This window comes from Triplophysa rosa, unplaced genomic scaffold (assembly GCF_024868665.1).
Source record: "Triplophysa rosa unplaced genomic scaffold, Trosa_1v2 scaffold126_ERROPOS923952, whole genome shotgun sequence".
Taxonomy (NCBI): Eukaryota; Metazoa; Chordata; class Actinopteri; order Cypriniformes; family Nemacheilidae; genus Triplophysa; species Triplophysa rosa.
The window spans coordinates 138,288-156,701 of record NW_026634126.1 but is presented as its reverse complement, the minus strand read 5'-3'; the positions used below and the strand labels follow the sequence as shown (position 1 = coordinate 156,701).

Sequence of the window (18,414 nt, the reverse complement as noted above, 5' to 3'; positions counted from 1 at the left end):
CAAACAAGTCAATAAGCAGGCTAAATGACCATACAGGTTGATATCTAAATGTTTTACTTCAACTGTGGAATCGAAACTGGGAATCAATAAGAATCGAAATCGATAAGCAAAATCAGTATTGGAATCGGAATCGATAAAATTGAAACGATTCCCAACCCTAGTCGTAACTGAGATGTTATTTATTATCACACTGGACTAATTTTATTTTGCTCTATATTTTGATTTCCTTGGCTCAGGGGAAGGTAATTTGACATCTTTTTTGATTAAGTTTCAAATCACAGGACTCTTGGTAATTTTGAACAATGTTTGTAGCTTTTTTGGAATTGCTTTAAGAGTGTTTGTGATTTTGTGTGTATTGTGTAGGACGTGTGTTTGCGAACACAGAGGATTCAGCGTGTTTGTTGGGAATGAGACGCAGGGCACTTCTCTTCCAACCTGTGACACAACTCAAGGATGAGACAGATTTTGTGTAAGACCTGACATACACAAACAAAAACACACTCCCAAAGTTTCAATACAAATCACAAATAATACTTAATTTTGTTGTTACTTGTATTTTCTTGAACTAAAGTCAAATGAATATTTAAAGTGAACATATTGTGCACTTTTGGAGGATTTTAGGATTGCTCTTATGTTAGTCAAGGTTTCTTTCACCATAAGCAACGCTTTTGTTTTAGTATGGTTTGCTATAATACTTTTACCTAAATTACGTGTTATGAATGGCTAAGCTACAAGTAGGTCACAGTATTACATTTTACAATAAAAGTTACATCTAAAATGTTACATTTGTTGCAAAGTTACATAAAATGTTACATTTGTTGCATTCAAAATGTTGCAAGTCTTATGTCTTATATTACATGTAATTTATAGCGCAGATTGTAAATATATTTGACTTAAATGTTGAACTCTTAAAATGTTTACATAAAATGTTAAAGATAGGATTTTCTTGCTCCTTGTCAGTGTGAAAGTCAAGACATAACCCATAATTTTAGCCTGACACGTTTGCACTGTTTTTTCAGACACAGGATCCCAAAGGAACAGTGGTGGCTCAGACTACGGCCACTCATGAAGATACTGGCCAAGTACAAAACCAGTTACGATGTGTCTGACGCTGGCCAGCTGGAACACATCGTCCGTCTGAGACCTAAAGACAACTCTGCTATTTAAAATGAGCTGTGTGTAAAAACGTAATTCTGCATTATATGTATTTAAATGTGGGACCCGTGTTAGCATTCCACAGCAGATCTAGACATGATCTTTAACCTTAAAGAGTACATAACTAGAGATTTTTAAGGTCCTACTTTGGTTTACGGAGTGTCCAAAAACAAGTTTATGTACATAGAAGTTGTAAAAACACTATTATTTCATAATAATAGGCAGTTATACTTACCTTACTTCTTGTCTGACTCTCAAATGATTCGTTCAGTGATTCATCTGTCCTAATCCCCTCCTTTCCGCTAGCCTAGTCTGATGTGATTGGTCAGATGGTCTAGTCTGCTGTGATTGGTCTACCGCGAATGAGGCGCACAAGCTACAGTGTTTAGGGGAGAAGAGTGAAGTTTTCACGAGCAGTCCTAGCAAAACGTAGAAGGGGACTATGGCCCAATCCCAATTCTATTTTCTACCCCTTAGCCTACCCCTCGCCCCTTCCCCTTGCCTCTTGAAACAAAGTGGCAAGGGCTACAAATTTTCCGCTAAGAAATGGGACACCACTACTACACTGTTATACGTCATCATATACGTCGTTGCTAGCTCGTCACGTCAGAGGACATGTGCCGATGCACCGGGTATATGACATAAAAATATATTTTCTAGTATCGTGCAATCAGTGCTGTCCGCTAGCAAACTTTAGCGATTTTTTTGCAAACGTTAAAAGAACATCACCGTAAATACTAACACAAGATTGAATGTAACATACATAAAAGGAAAAATTGTCATAAAAATCCTTATTAATGGCAAAAATTACTTACATTTATGGGTCTGCTTGCTCGAGTGAGCGGCCATGTTGGAAATTTCTCTTAGCCCTTCGTTTGAAGTGAGGTCCCGAAAAATCTTCATTTGAAGGGCTATCTGGCCCTTCCCCTTACCCCTAGCCCTCCAACCAAAAGAGAATTGAGACACCACTACCCCTTCACGTGAACACGCCAAACGGAGGGGTAGGGGAAAGTGTAGGGGTAAGGGGTAGAATTGGGATTGGGCCTAAATGTAGTGACGTACATCCCCGGCGGTTCGCGAATCGGACTAGGGACGACTCGTTTGCGTGATTCAGAGTCGACTCCCTTTTTTCCAAGCCAATAACTTTATTCATTCTCCTTCGGATTTGCAACTTGACAAGACTGCTTACTTTCAAACACACCAACATTACACACTGCATGAAATGTAATTTTCATGATCTCACGTTATGTACTCTTTAACAAATAACCATATACATCAGTTCACATTAAAAGCCAAGAAATATACTAGCTATGTTGTGACAAAGTCAGTCGTTACTTTAGCCTTTAGCTTTTTTCTCCAGGTTATGGGGATTCTATTTTGTGAATAGTCAAGAGTTATTATTATTAATATAGTTCAGAGCTTATTTTTAAATATGGTGAAAATATCCTGCTTGCTTGCAGTGATACGCCTCATGCACTTTCCACATGTTGTTCTGTTTTGTTAGCACAGGCTTTTTGTACCAAAGCAGATGTTGCGTTGGTGTAAATGTTTTCCTCAAATTTATTGTGTGTGTGACCAACCAATGATGCATAAACTCCTTTAGAATGCATTACGTGTGGCTTTATTTGTTCAGTGGGTCAAAAGTTGCACATGATGCAATTATTAGCCTTTTTTGATAAATACAGTTGAAAAAACATTTTAATTAAACATTGTATCATTTATTAAATTCTATACATTTCATAAATAATCTTTCAGTCAACAACATCACCATCACTGTATTATGACTGCCAACGTGCTGTCAATGTAAGATGACTTACTACTATGAGATGATTCGGGCAGTTTTAACCCTTGAATATATCTAACAGTATTTGGAAATGCAGCAAATCATGATGACATCGGTAAAAAAGAACAATGAGAATCGGTGCGCGCCTGGAGACTAGTAACGGAACAAGCTTAATTTGTGCGTAACGCAGGAACATGTGCGTGTTTTATCCCTAATAACATCTGTGAGAATCTATTTCACCACCCAGGATGGATCTTTTCTGATGCTTTCATTTTCTGGACCTAGAATCGCCACACCATGTGTCTGCTGGCCAACACCTAGAAACCTGTTAAAAGAAAAAAACACATAAATGGTACATAACACATGCAAAACACCAAATCATTAACACTATTTAATGAATGTATAGTTTCTTTACCTGCCAGCGGCATCAATTAGGTTTTTATCCGTCACAGCAAACAGTCTCTCTCTATATGTTTGTTTCATTTCATCCGTAATACCACTTAGAAATCTCCCCAAACCTGCAGCACAATGATGAAATACTCGTGAACTTGGTCTTTGAAATAGTCTCTTAATTTTTTTGCGATAACAAGGCAATATTTGATATGCAATACTAAAATACTAAATATTCAAATATTTAGTGTACACTTCATTTCCCGACCTTTATCTGAGGGTGCAACAGGTGCATCAACAGCAGAGAACACAGAAAGTTTCGCCTCATCCACATCCTGCTGTGTGAACTTCCCCGCTCGTGCCCACTCGACACCGCCATGGAAAGCTGATAATGTCTGTGTGGAGTTTGGATCTCTGGGAGATGGTAATGACAACCAGATACACCACGATTAACTTAAACATTCACGTTACATAAACCAAAAGCAAATCAAGAAAAAGTCTAAAAAAAGATTGAATTTGAACTTGGAATGCATTTGCCATACCTATATGAATAAAAGGAGAACAGGCCACCAGATCCCTGTCTGACCCCGCCTCCATATGCTCCACCCTTTTCTCTGATCTCTCCATGCAAGAACTTAGCGGTCATCATCCTTGCTAGAATACACAGACTGAGACACATGACACTGTAAGGTAAATCTCTGTCTACACAGTTGTGTGTTTGTGTGAGTTCAGCATACTCAAAATTCATGAATGTCTATATGAAAGTATTTTAGACAAGCTTATAAATTAATTTAAAAATAAAAGTCCCTGAAATTACTTTTTGCTAAGCCTACCCTGTGCATATCAGTCATTAAAAACATTGAGTAACAACATATTACCATGTTTACCAGAGGATGCATGTTTTTGCAATCATCCCCAAAATGAACGTGTTTAACATCCGTACGAACATCAAACTGCATTTGCTTCTCGGTAAAAGAAGCAGGGCTTAGCTGAACTGTATAACTCAGCATGTGTGGATGTCTCACCTGGCGAAATCATCGTGTGTGAACGGCACAGTGCGTACACACTCGCTGACAAAGTTCACAGGAAAAGGAAGCTGAAAATAGGTCTTCATCTGGCAAGGTTTAAAATGAGGCTCCTGGAAAGTGAGAGACATTTAAAATTAGAGAATGTTGTGTTTTTTAATAGACAAGTACACAGAAAATACACATACATAAAAAGTAATATATATAAATATACTGATATAGTCATACATATACTGTACATACATAAATTGCATGGGGTATATGTAAAAAGTGTCAAGTCTTATGTGCTTACTGAGATGAGTTTACGACTTCCAGCTGATTGAGTTTGAGGATCTAGTGACCTCTATAGACAAAAACAAACAAGAACAGTAAGATTTCCCATGTCTATCTTCTTTAAAGATTCTGGACCGCTTAAAGGTTCTATTAATATTTAAAACCATCAAGAACATTTGCCACAATAAAAGCAATACAATCAGTAATAAAAAAGATGATGTCATTGTTTATGAACTGCTTAAAGTCCCCGTGAACCAGAAGCTTCGATCGTTTTTACATCTGTATTTTGACGCATTTCCAAGTAAAACGGAATTTCTAATGAGAAAAATAGTGGGCGTGGCTTTCGTCTTTCTATGCAATTTGATTGGATGTATAAAAACAGCTTCAGTTTCATTTTAAAATAGAACTAGCAGCAGACTGAAAGTTGAAGGGGAGGAGTTAACAGATGCTTCTCCCAAACCGTCTAACATATGTCATTTAAGATGGATCGTCATCATTACAGGAAGGAAGTGCATTTTCAGATTTTAACTAAAGATTGAGGGCACACAATTTTTTAAAAGAAAATGACCCACATTGATAAACTATTTACAATAAACGCTGCAATATTTCATGAAAAAAATAGGCATTGTAATTTATTATTTCACTGATTTAAAACCATCAAGAACATTTGCCACAATAAAAGCAATACAGTCAGTGATAAAAAAGATGATGTCATTGTTTATGAACTGCTTAAGTGTGGTTCTCACCTCAACAACGTTTGGTCTGACAGGTTTGCGCTCTTTCCTGTTGCCTGATATATTACTGATGAATCTTTCCATTTCTTTGTCAGCATTAGACATTTTCTGAGGTGTGGCGTTCACTGCACATCTGGAATATGACATTGTGATGTATCACATTTGAAAGGTGAGAAATCAACAGCTGTGTTAGGAATACAATACTGGAGTACTGCTTACAGCATAATAAACATAGTACTGCCTACATTTGATTTTAAACAGTACACATTACTGTGTCAACTTCATATTTTATTTAACTGTTATCTGGAAATAAAATGATAAAATTGCAAAGACTTTGGGAGAATCTAAGCATTACTGTAGCTATATGTTTGATAATTGTCTTGTGCCGTATTTTTCGGTTTATTGCAGTGCTGTATTGTTGTTTACCTCGTGTTTTCCAGATTGAACAAGTGTCTCTTTATCCTGGGAAGTTTCCTCAAAACTGATGTCAGATCAGTCATCTCGGCTATTCGCTTCATAAATTTCACCTGAAAATAAAACTTCAGTCATTTACATTCTACTTAAGTCCTCAATGACTGAAGAACATCATGAGGCACCGTCTTAAAACTTGCCTGGTCCATCCCACCGAAGGTCTCCTGCAGGTCCGCTGTGGGCGTCAGGGATCGAGCAGCGCGTGTCATCGCATACATGTGACCGGAGTACGATATCCCATTGGCTAGCTCTTGAGCTGACATCATGACCAGCACACGCAGACGCTCCTCATCATCAAAATTGGGGCTGGAGATGTAAAATGCAAATGTCACTATACAAGAGCGGTCAAGTTAGACCATCCCAAAAAAACTAGCTGTTTTGTATGATGTCACTTTGCTTGTAAGTTTATTTAAGGAATAGCCCCACAATGTCAATTATCATCATTTATTCCCCTATTTGCATTTTAGGAATTTTGTTATGGTTTTGTCATTTTATTATTGATTTGTAATATTGCTATTTATGTTTAATTTATTTTTATTTTAGTTTTCATTAAATTCCAGTTCATAATTTTAGTTCCTCAACTCATCTCATTTATTTAAAAAAATGCATAAATGTTTTCTTGAGTTTAGCTTTTTAAATATTTACAACTAATTAACTTTTTTTTTTTAAATAAATGTTTTAATAATTTTAGTGTTAGTTAATGATAATATGGCTGCCCATTCGTTGACAAAGAAAACAAACGCTAGTGAATGACAGCCTCATTCACCATTTATTTTCAATGGATGGAAAAAGGCAACAACATAAAAAAAAATTGTGATCCAAGTATTGCAGATTTGGAAAGACACAAGGGTATGTAAATGATAACAAGAAAAGAAAAGACAGTACACAGTATTTCACCTAAAAAAAAGGAGACATTAAAAGTTCCTGTGAACGAACCTGTTGAATATGTCACTCCACAGCTGAAACATGTCGGGTAAATTTCTTTCCAGGCAAGAAGAAGAAAGTACAATACCCTAACACAACATATAAACTCACACGTTTATATAAAAATACATCCCAAGCTTCTCCAAAAAATTTTTGCACATGTGCATTTGCAGACAGAGTGTCCTGATGTAAATCCACATGAGTGATGACTGACAGATACCTGCTCGTACAGATCGAGGTCATCAGTGTCTGGTATGACCTGTGGAGAGACAGACATGCCTCCAGTCTTCAGTTCAATACGCTGAGCCTGCTGACGATAATCCAGCCCACCGCTGCCCAACCTGGAATTAAATAAAAGAGTATATTTCTGTACAATCACACTCTGTTCCTTTGATATTCTAAGAAGTTTATATTTAACAGAAGTTCATTTTAAATAAATGTACGTCCTACATCAATACATCCGACTATATCTTAAGCAGAGTTTCATACTTGGTGATGACGTTGCAGAACAAGGGCACAAAGATCTTCAGGTCTTCAGGGAGGGAGTTGATGTTACACACAGCTCTGAAATACACCATGCCATTGGTGGGCTGCTCGCAGTACTGCACAGGCACACCACCTTCACGAAGACAACAGAGAGATTGCTATTGGCTGTGCTTTACGTTTCTATTTTCACCACTGGTTTTCTATTACTGTATGTGCGCTTTTACCTGCGGTACCCAGCTGTACAGGTGTGTAGGGAATGATCGGCTCAATGTCGGACACCTTCAACGCAGGGAGACAAGAGGCATCCTGAGCTGTGTTCTGAGCATCCAACAGCTGTAAACCTAAAACAAAGATAACAACACCAAACATAAACATCTGTGAACTGTAAAAAACAACCTCTCAGCTGCTATCTGCACCTTTCTCATAGACGTCTTTGAGGTCCACATCGGTGAGGTTTTGTATCTTGTGCCGTAGTTTGTGTTCTTCAGCTTCGGCCTGTTTGTCCAGGTACTTCTCATCAGGACTCATGGAAAGGGTCAGTTGATGTGCGTTATCCTGAAACACACACAAGCACAGATGAGCATTTTAATGTAGCCACAAAAACTATTGTAGAGACAAACTGTTCCTCATGGGTCTCAAAATTCATTCGTAGCAATAATAATAATATTTCGTTTTTATTGAGTGAATGAAAGAAAACCTTAAAGTACTGCTGGACTTTGTCCTGTAGGAAGCGAGGGTTGTCCTTCAGACACTGTCGGAAGCAGGACACATTTTCACTGATCTTAAGGAGTTCCACCGGATCACCGTCATGATTCCAACAAGATGCAACATACTGACAGAGAGAGAGAGATTTTTACAGTGTAAATATTTCGGTCTCGTTATTTCCTGAGGTCTTCACAAGTGTGTGTACTCACTGAAGCGAGAGCCAAGCCGAAGCTGGTGGACTGATGTTTTATCTGAATCTCAATCTTATGTAGCAGAGCTTCAACCTGCTCCTCTTCAAAACCGGTTCTGAAACCATTCGCATTCACACACATAAATAATTCAGGTTTTCACAACCTAACCTAGATATTTGCTTACAAATGATTCTATTTGAATTAAATTTCCAGTGAATACTCACATAACGATGTCATCGACAGTTTGGGCAATGATGTGTTTGACTCTGTCAGTGTCGGCCTCTGCCATGCCCTGAAGACCAATGGTGAAAGATGCTTGTCTGGTGCTGCTATCAAACCTGTTTTAGATCACACTTTCTTTTTACAGTCCCTTCTCATGATGATGATAGGAGAACCACAACGATATTACAGATGATTTCACAACATCAATCTATCCTAGCTGATCAGACAAAAAACAGATTTGGTTTGCTGTCGTACCCTACTGAGGAAGAGAAGTCAGAACCGATTTTGGGCTCAATCAGGACTTTGTAGAATGGAGAGTTTGGACCAAAGATCATCAAAGAGGAGAGAAGGTTCAGGGTAAACGTCTCAAACGTGTTGGTAATGCTGCGCACACAGAGACAAAAACAAATGTGAAAAGTGGTTGAACAGGGCCTTTTACAAAATGTTGACTCAAGCTCTTCTATTCTCACCTAGTTAACCCTATTTTATTATACTATTTCTATTTAATTACGTTTTATTTTATCTCACTTATTTAAGTTTTTGATTTTCCATGTGAATGTTTAAATACTGTAATACACTACAGTTTAAAATTGAAGGTCACTTGAAGTGAAATGTTTCCCTTGACCTCTTGTTCTGAAGGTATAGGGTAAAATGCATGAAATGAATATTGTAGACAAAAACCTATTGTTTTTCATTACAGAACTAAAATTTTACATAATAAAATATTTTTAAACAGGATGAATAATGAACAAAAACCTGCCAATAGGGCCCAGAACTCCTTTAAAGCTATTTAAAAACCATCCAAGAGTAAGAGCTTAAGAAGCTAGTTGATAAAATGGCAAAAAAAACATGAAAATATACATACAACATAGTTTTCTCGGTTATAACATTATTCACACAGTTACACAATAATAAGTGAGTGGGCAAGGGACCCTAAACTTGAGCGACAGTATATGTCCTTTTAAACTGGGATAGCTACTAGGGCTGCAGCTATTGATTATTTTAGTAATCGAGTATTCTACTGATTTTTCCATCAATTAATCGGGTATTCGGATAATAAGTACTTCTTCTTTATTAAAGAGCAATACTAAATATACAAGAGAACATAAGACAGGTCTCTTAAAATGAACTAATTTGTTTCCTTTTTAGAAAAATTAATATATTTATTGCTGAAATTGCATACATTAATATCTGTGAAAACTAAACCCATTTAGTACATTCCATTGCCATATTACATTCAAAATGCAATATAATACAAATATATAAATAAGAAACATGAATAAAAATAGAAAGAATAATTTCAAATGTAAACAACTAACTTCAGCTTATGCATGATGCATTTAGTTAATCTAAATTAGTTTTAGTTTACTTTTTACTATTAATAGTAATATATTTGGCCACATAAAAATACAGAGTTAACCGGACTTTTATTTTGGCAGGTCGTCGGAACACGCTTATTTTTTAGTGTGCTAGCTTCACTCAGTAAAATGTTCTGAAATAAACTCTCAGAGCAACTCTGGAGATGAAGTTCATGTGTTCATGTCCTCATAATGTGCAGTTCATTCACTCAGACATGCAGAACAGACAGATGGCATGTGTAAATAACAGGATTCGGCATCCACTAATGTTAGTCCGAATCTAGTTTTATGGACTCAATGCAGCCGGAAAACAAGTTTCACTTGCAAAATAGTCTAAAACCAAGTAAAATAGCAGTTTACCATTTCAATAAGCTATCAGTTATTTATCAGCATGAGACATACGTGTGAGTGTGTGAACAGACTAAAGTGCGTGTGTCTCATGGTGAATGCGTGAGACTTGAGAGCCCTGTAACATGAAGAGTTTAGCGGGCTGTGCGTCAGTAATAGTGATGGGTCGTTCTTGAACGATTCTTTAATGTGACTCGGGAAGAACGAGTCATCTCGGGGAGTAAATCGTTCAGTCGCGCATGCGCATTGCGCAACATCCTATGGGTCCTGTACTGGAATTAGTAAATTAACTAATTTCTCTGTCCAAAGCTGTCACGTCACGTGACAAAAGAACGAACGACTCAAACCCGAAGACTCGAGAGGTGAACTAATCAATTCTCTTTCCGGCTCAGACTGCATTGGTTAAGCGTACGGGGCTGTCACGTGATGAACGAACGACTCAAACCCGAAGACTCGGAAGGTGAACTAATCAATTCTCTTTCCGGCTCTGACTGCATTGGTTTAGCTTACGAAGCTGTCACGTGATGAACGAACGAGTCAAACCCGAGGACTTGTCAGATAAGAGGTGTGGTGAGCTAATCATAGACTAAAGACCCAGGTAAACAATGAATTAATCTTTTCTGTTTCAATTATAGCATTATAGTTTTGTATTGTTTGTAATGTGATCAACGTTTGCATAAGTAGTAGATGTGTTAGGAAAGTAACATTTTAATTATATTTTGCTAAAATGAACGAAATGAACGATATGACTCGAAAAAAGATTTGTTCATTTTGCTGAACGAGACTCAAAGGTCCGAGTCAGTAAAATGATCCGAACTTCCCATCACTAGTCAGTAATAATGGTCTGTGGGGAAACGCAGTGCTCCTTGTGTACTGTAGTTAAATGAATTAAACAAAGCTTCGAGGCAACAAAAATTGTCTCAATGATTTTTTGTATTCGAATTACTTAAGTTACTCGAGGAATCATTTCAGCCCTAATAGCTACCCAAAATGAAAATTCTGTCATGAATTACTCATCCTTAAATTGTTCCAAATCAGTATAAATGTCTTTGTTATGTTGAACACAAAGTAATATATTTGGATGAATGTAAGTAACTGACATTTCTGGGGCACCATTGACTACCATTGTATAACAATAATTTTTGTTCTGTTAAACACAAAAGATATTTTGAAGAATTTAGGAAAACAAACTGTCCTGGGGCACCTTTGACTACCATTTTTGACCACCCCAGTAATCTCAGTTGCTAACATTTTTTCTAAATATCTTTATGCTCAACAGAACAAATAAATTAATACAGGTTTGCAACTACTAGAGGGTGAGTAATTCATGTTTTAGGTGGAGTATCCCTTTAAAGGAGTAGTTCACCTTCAAAATGAAAATCCGTCATCATTTACTCACCCTCTTGTCATTTCAAACCTGTATGACTTTCTTTCTTCTGCAGAACACAATAGAAGATATTTTGAAAGACGTTGGTAACAGAACAGCACAGCCCCTCATTCACTTCTATTGTAACCAATGCAAGTGAACGGGGGGATGTTAACAACATTCTTCAAAATATCTTCTTTTGTGTTCTGCGGAAGTAAGAAAGTCATACAGGTTTGAAATTACAAGAGGGCGAGTAAATGATGACGGATTTTCATTTTGAAGATGAACTACTCCTATAAAGGGCCCATTGCATGAAAGTCCAAATTTTTCTGTTTAAGTGCTATAATCAGGTCCCTGGTGCATCTAGCAACCCAGAAAAAGTAAAAAACAAGATCCCAGTAACTTTGTTTTGGTAAGCCTTTCTCTGCAAGCATGTGAGAAATCGAGCCGTTCAGATTTCGCTCCTGATGTGACGTAGACGCAGGCTCTTATTATAATATTAGAAGCAAGTAGATGTGCCAGAGTGGTCTCTCAAGCCCAGCAAGGCCGTTGGATGAGGTGGGAAGGCATTGAACGGCGTAAAATCACTTGGAGTGAGCTGTGGAGTATGGAAACAAACAGGCTAAGTTTTATCATAAGAGCTACATATGATGTGCTGCCCTCACCAACAAATCTGCAGGTTTGGTATGGACAGGATCCAGCCTGCCACCTATGTGCAGCTCCAGCAAACCTCAAACATATTCTTGTGGGTTATAAGTAGAGCTTGACACAGGGGAGATACTCACTAAAGTGCTTGGCTGCAGCAGTAGAGACCAAAAGAGTGGCAGCAAATGCCATCCCCCAAAACGCCAAGGCTAACTCGCTAAAAAGGCAACCCTTTATTCGGGAGGGGCAGAAACCGCGGGCCAAGCCCTTAACCCCAGATTCAGGTGTGCTGAGTATAGCCAGAAATTGGGAAATGTGAGTTGATTTAAACCACAGACTTACTTTCCCCTTGGAAATCGCAGCGACCAACCTGCGGCCGGACATGGTTCTGTGGTCTAGCTCCAGTAGGACAGTGCTCATAGTTGAGTTGACTGTACCTTGGGAAGAGGCCATTAACGAAGCATTTGAAAGAAAGAATCTCCGGTATGCCAACTTGGCAGCGGAGGCTGATGAATCGGGGATGGACAGCAAAAGTGTTCCCGGAGGAAGTGGGCTGCAGGGGCTTTGTTTCCAATTCCACTACAAGGCTGCTTAAGAAAGTGGGGATCAGAGGACAGGCCCAATGGACGGTAGTCAAAGAACTTGCCACTGTTGCTGACAGAAGCAGCCACTGGCTATGGTTGAAACGGAAGGACGCAATATGGGCCGCCAAGTGACCACGTAATAAAATGGTGTGTGTGTTGTATTGTTATGCCATACGGGACCGGGGGCACTGAGCTTGCATTAAAGGAGCCAGTGGGGCTATAATAGCCTTAGCCAACGGGTTGGCACGTATGGTTGCGTTGATTTTGGTAATGTGTAGTAATGGTATGCCATACGGGACCGGGGGAACTGAGCGCGCATTAACGGTTTGGGTAGTCGTGGCCTAATGGTTGGAGAGTAGGACTCGTGACCAGAAGGTTGCCGGTTCGATTCTCAGGGCCGGTGGGTGCCTTTGAGCTGCAGTAATAGCTGCCCACTGCTTCTGATATATGTGTTCACGACTTGCAGTGCGTGAGTTCACTACTCACTGGACGGGTTAAATGCAGAGGTCACCATAGCTGACAAATAGGTCACCCTCAGAGGACAGGTCCAGTGGAGGATAATCAAGAACTGGCCAGTGCAGAAAGAAGAAGCCAATGGCTATGGTTTAGGCAGATGGACACAGCATGGGCTTCCAGATGACCTTGTAACAATGCGACACACACCCAGGTCTGATCAACCTGGTGGGCCTCCCTTGGCTGAGGGTGTCTTGTGATAAATGGCTGAATTAATGTAAATGTACCGTATATATAGGAGGATAACGTTAGCATACGATAGCGATGGGAGCTAAGTCAGTCACGGGCTAAATAGAACATTCAAAGCCAGTGTTAAACTTACTCTATATTTATTTATATGTTATTTGGCAAATGGGCACAGGAGTTTAGCTGTATGTATGTGTGTTAATATGTTCTAATGTCTAATGAACAGGGGCGAACACTGCGGTTAGTTTCATTTTAAACATCTCAAATCATTCGTCCTTAGGCTGAAAAATCTGTCACAGCATACTAGTTATGCTCTCACGTTGTATGTGTAATGTTATAACTTGTCAACGACAAGCGGTAAAATCCAAGTAATTCCGTTGAGTTCTGCAGGTGCGCATTCAGTGGATTTTAGGTAAGCATACACGCACAACGTGAGCGCTGTTTGCTGTGATGGATTTTTTAGTCTCCGAACGAATGATTTGAGACGTTTAAAACTAAACTAACCGCAGAGGAGTTCAGGAAACATAATTTAGCATGGCAGTACTACACGCGTGTTGTGTTGACTCGCCGAACTGAAGGGGGGTGGGGTTCGCTGTAACTCATTATCATTTAAAGAGACATGCACCAAAACGGGTTGCTGTGAGCATAGCTTTTTTTGACGAGGCAAAAAGGGTTTTGTTTACACAGCCATTGAGTGTTTTTAAGCAAAATAAGTTACAGACATTTCAAGAAGACCCTAATAAATCATACCAACTTGTTGAAAGTGCTCATAAAATGAGTCCTTAAGCAGTTTGTAAACAGCTTAAAATAAAGGATTTATGAAGCTTGCACAGATTCCCATGTGTATAATTGTTTGTTTCTACTCACTCTCCGAGCAGATAGCTTATGCAGAGCGAGTTTTGCTTTGTGGGGTCTGGAGCCAGAGAATCCGGGCTGCATGTCACATGAGTCGCCCTCTAAACAACGACACAAGTAAAACACAAGTGTGTATGGGCTGATTGTGTTATGTCTGAATGTATTTCACAGGTGTTTCTTTGTGCAATTTACAGGATTGTCCCAGAGCACTTGGGGTGGAACTGCTGTGTTTGGCTGTGTTCTTTCAAACTTAGACAGGGCTTCTCTCTCTATCTGCTCCAGATGCTGTTCCAACGGCAAGTCCCCGTACGTAAAGAACCTGCAAACACACACAAGAACACGCAACAATAAGCATTGCATAGACTCTAATATAACATAGGCTTTTATTGTGTCTGTCCAAGCATCAGCGATTGTGAGTGGAGTGGTTATTACCTTGCATTGCTGGGGTGGTAGTGTGTGGCGTGGAACTGTTTGAGCTGTTCCCAGGTCAGATCAGGGATCGCTAGCGGCTCCCCTCCAGAAACAACAGAATATGTGTGATCCGGCAAAAGTTTATTCTGCAGGTGCTGAGCGTACAGACGCTCATTATCTGACTGCACAAAACAAACAGGGGGGGGGGGGGGGGGGGAGTCAGTTTATGACATCATATGAAACTCAAGGGTGAATTCACTAAATTATAAACAAATATTTGAAATGAAGAGTCAACTCCGTACAAACACTCCTTTCATTTCATTGAAGACCACACCCTTAAACACCAGACGGCTGGAGGGGTCTGTGGGGGTCTCATGTTCCAGTCTCCAACCCTCCTGCCTGAAAAAAACACATAAAAGTTTAAAATCAAAATAACTACAATATCTTCAATATCTGGTTAAACTATTCCTTTAAGCGATTCGATAATGTTTCATATACATGGCATTTACCAGAAGTCCAGTTCTCTGAGACAGGGGAAGAAAACAGCATCCAGATAGACAGACAGAAGGTTCTGGAAGTCTTTGGCATTCTGGGTCGAGAACGGATACATTGTGTAATCACTCGCTGCAGACAAAGATTGATGTAATCAGATGCACAAACACTTTACAAACACACAGTCAAAAAACACAGAGGGACGAACCTGTGAATGCATTCATGAAGGTGGAGAGGGAGCGATTGAGCATTTTAAAGAAAGGATCTCTACACGGGAACCGCTGAGAACCACACAGAACCGTGTGTTCGAGAATGTGGGGGACACCAGTGCTATCCATGGGGGTGGTACGAAATTGCACACTATAGAAAATCAAAATAAGTAGGAAAAACAAATTAAATTGGAATTATTGTGAGAGAACAAAGCATAAACATTCACACTTGATATGCTTTCTTTTGTTTTTACCTGAAGAGATTGTTGGAATCATCCCTGGCTGCATGTAGATATTGAGCTCCAGTAGAATCATGAGTGAGTTTAACTGCTGTCAGGAACAAATCTGGAACTGCAGTTACCTACACAAGAATTAGTATTATTATAATGTGTATGTATGTAACATTCATTTTTATAATTCAAGCTATACATATTTATCAGTATGTGTTGCCTGGGATTTGAACACACAACTTTTGTGCTGCTAACGAAACGAGCTACAGGTACAAGCAAATAAAATAATAAATCAAGCAAAAAATAGCAATTCAGTCCAAAATAAATAGTATGACCAAAATAGTATAATTATGCAAATCATCACATTTAGTAATAATATATTTACAATATTTAATTATTCCACCAATCAATTTTTAGTTCATTAACAACACTACATTTGCATTTTTTCTATGCTGTTTTCAGCAATATGTTAAATACCCCAAAATAAATAAAAACTATCATTGATCAAATTAAAAAGGTGTGTTTATCATCATCGTTACAACTGCTTCAAACGCTTCGAAAATGCATGCATAAAAAGACGCGTTGTTGCCATGCTAACTCTGTGCATCTGACAGGTTAAAGGTCGGGTAACCTTTTAAACTCGAGTGTGTATTTCCACGTTTTGTTTAATCTTATCTTTACCTCTGTCACAGAAAATCCGTGGATCTTCTTTCCCACTGTGTACTGCAGTGCTCTCTCGACAGCAGAGCTTCCTCTCGACCTCCACGAACCCTGGAAACTACAAACAATAACTCATTCTTTAGACATTTCACCGATCTGATCACCTGACGCATGACTGAGTCTTTCGGAGAGGATTACATCAGACATACGACAAAACACCCATAAACGTATTACAACAATTACATTGTGAATAACAGCAATTTAATTTTGTGAAATATTTCAAAACCACGTATTTTATAATTTTACATTTGTTTATGATTTATTTTTCTTGTGTTTCTACTGTCTGTGCTAAAAGTTTTTTTTTTACTTTACAACAATGCAAAACTGCGAATAGCGCCATAGAAATGAATTTAACGGAATCAAAATAATAATGGTCGAAATCAGATCAAGCATGTGTCTGAAACCCGGTGCACTGAAGTTTAACTGCAGTCAGACAGAGATGCTGGGATGATAAATATTACTTACCTCAAATTTGTGAGTTTTCTGACGATTGTCCTACTTTGCCGAAACATTGTAAATACTGTGACCTGACGATTGCTTCTATTGTCGCTCTGATTTAAACGTAAAAACACATTATACGTGTGTTTGTAGAATCATAACTGTCTCACAATTGCTGCTCTGCCCTCTGTGCGCCATGCTGTACATAGCGCATGCGCATTGAACGCGACACTAGCCGCAAACAACGATACATTTCATTGGCTGCGACCAAACAAGAGCTTCGTTGATTGGTTAATACAAAGTCAAGGTAGGGACACAACAAAAGCATGACAAAAATTATAACTGAATTAACTGTAAAATAGAACACGTAAATGAGCCGTTTAAATAATAAATACAAATTAATAATAAATAGAATTAATACAATTTTGAAGATGACGCTCTAACAAGATGATCGCTGGTAGGATTAGTTTATATTTTGGCATGTTACAAGGCACTTCCTCAAATGACCGACAGAATCAGAATCAGAATCAGAATCAGAAGAGCTTTATTGCCAAGTGTGCTTGCACACACAAGGAATTTTCTTTGGTGTTGGAAGCTTCTAGTACAGACATTCAACACAATGACAATACAATATAATACGATTTACAGTCTAAAAGATTCTAAATTGTGCATATATAAAATAAAGAATATTTTACAGAAAATGGGGGATAATAACATATAAGAGACATTGTACAGGGTAGTATATAGTAGAATAAACATATTAACAGATTGTATGTACACTTGTGCAAATGGATAATTTAGTAAGTAGAGGTAGTGTTATATACATGTATACATAAGATGTAGATATAATAAGGCACTATAGTGCACACTATAGGAGTAGTGGAAGTGGAATATTGCTCTTAAGGAGCAGTTATCTGTTTAGGAGGGAGATTGCCTGGGGGAAGAAGCTGCTTCTGTGTCTGGAAGTCCTGGTGTTTGGTGCTCTAAAGCGCCGGCCAGAGGGCAGCAGATCAAAGAGTTTGTGTGCTGGGTGTGTGGAGTCAATGATGATTTTTCTTGCCCTGTTTTTCACTCTGGAATCATACAGGTCCTGAAGTGTGGGCAGAGAAGCACCAATAATTTTCTCAGCACTACGAACTGTCCGTTGTAGTCTTCGTAGGTCTGATTTGGTGGCCGAGCCATACCAAACAGTAATTGAAGTGCACAGAACAGATTCGATGACCACTGAGTAGAACTGGGTCAGTAGCTCCTGTGGTAGGTTGAACTTCCTCAATTGACGGAGGAAGTATAACCTCTGCTGGGCCTTCTTTACAATGGAGTCTATGTGGGACTCCCACTTCAGGTCCTGAGAGATGGTGGAGCCCAGGAACCTGAATGACTCCACAGTATCCACAGTGCTGTCCAGGATGGTGAGGGGAGGAAGTGATGGAGGGTTCCTTCTGAAATCCACTATCATCTCCACTGTCTTGAATGCATTCAGCTCTAGGTTGTTTTGACTACACCAGGCAGCCAGCTGAGCAACCTCCTTTCTGTAGGCAGATTCATCACCAGATGACAGATGTCAGTAGATCATAATAAAGTTATAACATTTGCCTACAAAGGTGAAAACAATTTGAAAATTGAAAAATGAGAGACATTGACAATTGTACAAAACACAGACACAAACAAAAGTCATGTCAAACAAAGGCTCTGATATAAAC

At 38.8% G+C, this 18,414-nt stretch overlaps 1 protein-coding gene across 1 annotated transcript; it reads right to left on the bottom strand.

The window, feature by feature from the left end:
* Window positions 1-1,019: 1,019 nt before the first annotated feature.
* pitrm1 (pitrilysin metallopeptidase 1) lies at window positions 1,020-16,918 on the bottom strand. The gene is made up of 27 exons (XM_057326759.1): window positions 16,742-16,918; window positions 16,238-16,334; window positions 15,581-15,687; window positions 15,326-15,477; window positions 15,135-15,249; window positions 14,928-15,024; window positions 14,647-14,807; window positions 14,407-14,533; window positions 14,227-14,315; window positions 8,615-8,743; window positions 8,362-8,475; window positions 8,156-8,252; window positions 7,939-8,073; window positions 7,658-7,796; window positions 7,466-7,582; window positions 7,245-7,374; window positions 6,976-7,096; window positions 6,768-6,844; window positions 5,972-6,137; window positions 5,787-5,887; window positions 5,373-5,493; window positions 4,646-4,696; window positions 4,354-4,466; window positions 3,871-3,996; window positions 3,597-3,742; window positions 3,354-3,456; window positions 1,020-3,263 (listed from the first exon to the last, which is right to left on the bottom strand). Exons 1-27 carry the CDS (start codon window positions 16,786-16,788, stop codon window positions 3,170-3,172), a joined length of 3,072 nt encoding a protein of 1,023 aa, XP_057182742.1. The 5' UTR covers window positions 16,789-16,918; the 3' UTR covers window positions 1,020-3,169.
* Window positions 16,919-18,414: the final 1,496 nt, after the last annotated feature.

Bases quoted from the DNA above. Each gene is read 5' to 3' on its own strand.
- pitrm1 (XM_057326759.1), bottom strand. From the start codon at position 16,788: ATGTTTCGGCAAAGTAGGACAATCGTCAGAAAACTCACAAATTTGAG. The intron at 14,808-14,927 runs GTACGGAGTTGA...TGTTTTGTGCAG, and splicing joins ATGAAATGAAAGGAGTGTTT to TCAGATAATGAGCGTCTGTA. The intron at 6,845-6,975 runs GTATCTGTCAGT...ATGTTGTGTTAG, and splicing joins ACCTCGATCTGTACGAGCAG to GGTATTGTACTTTCTTCTTC.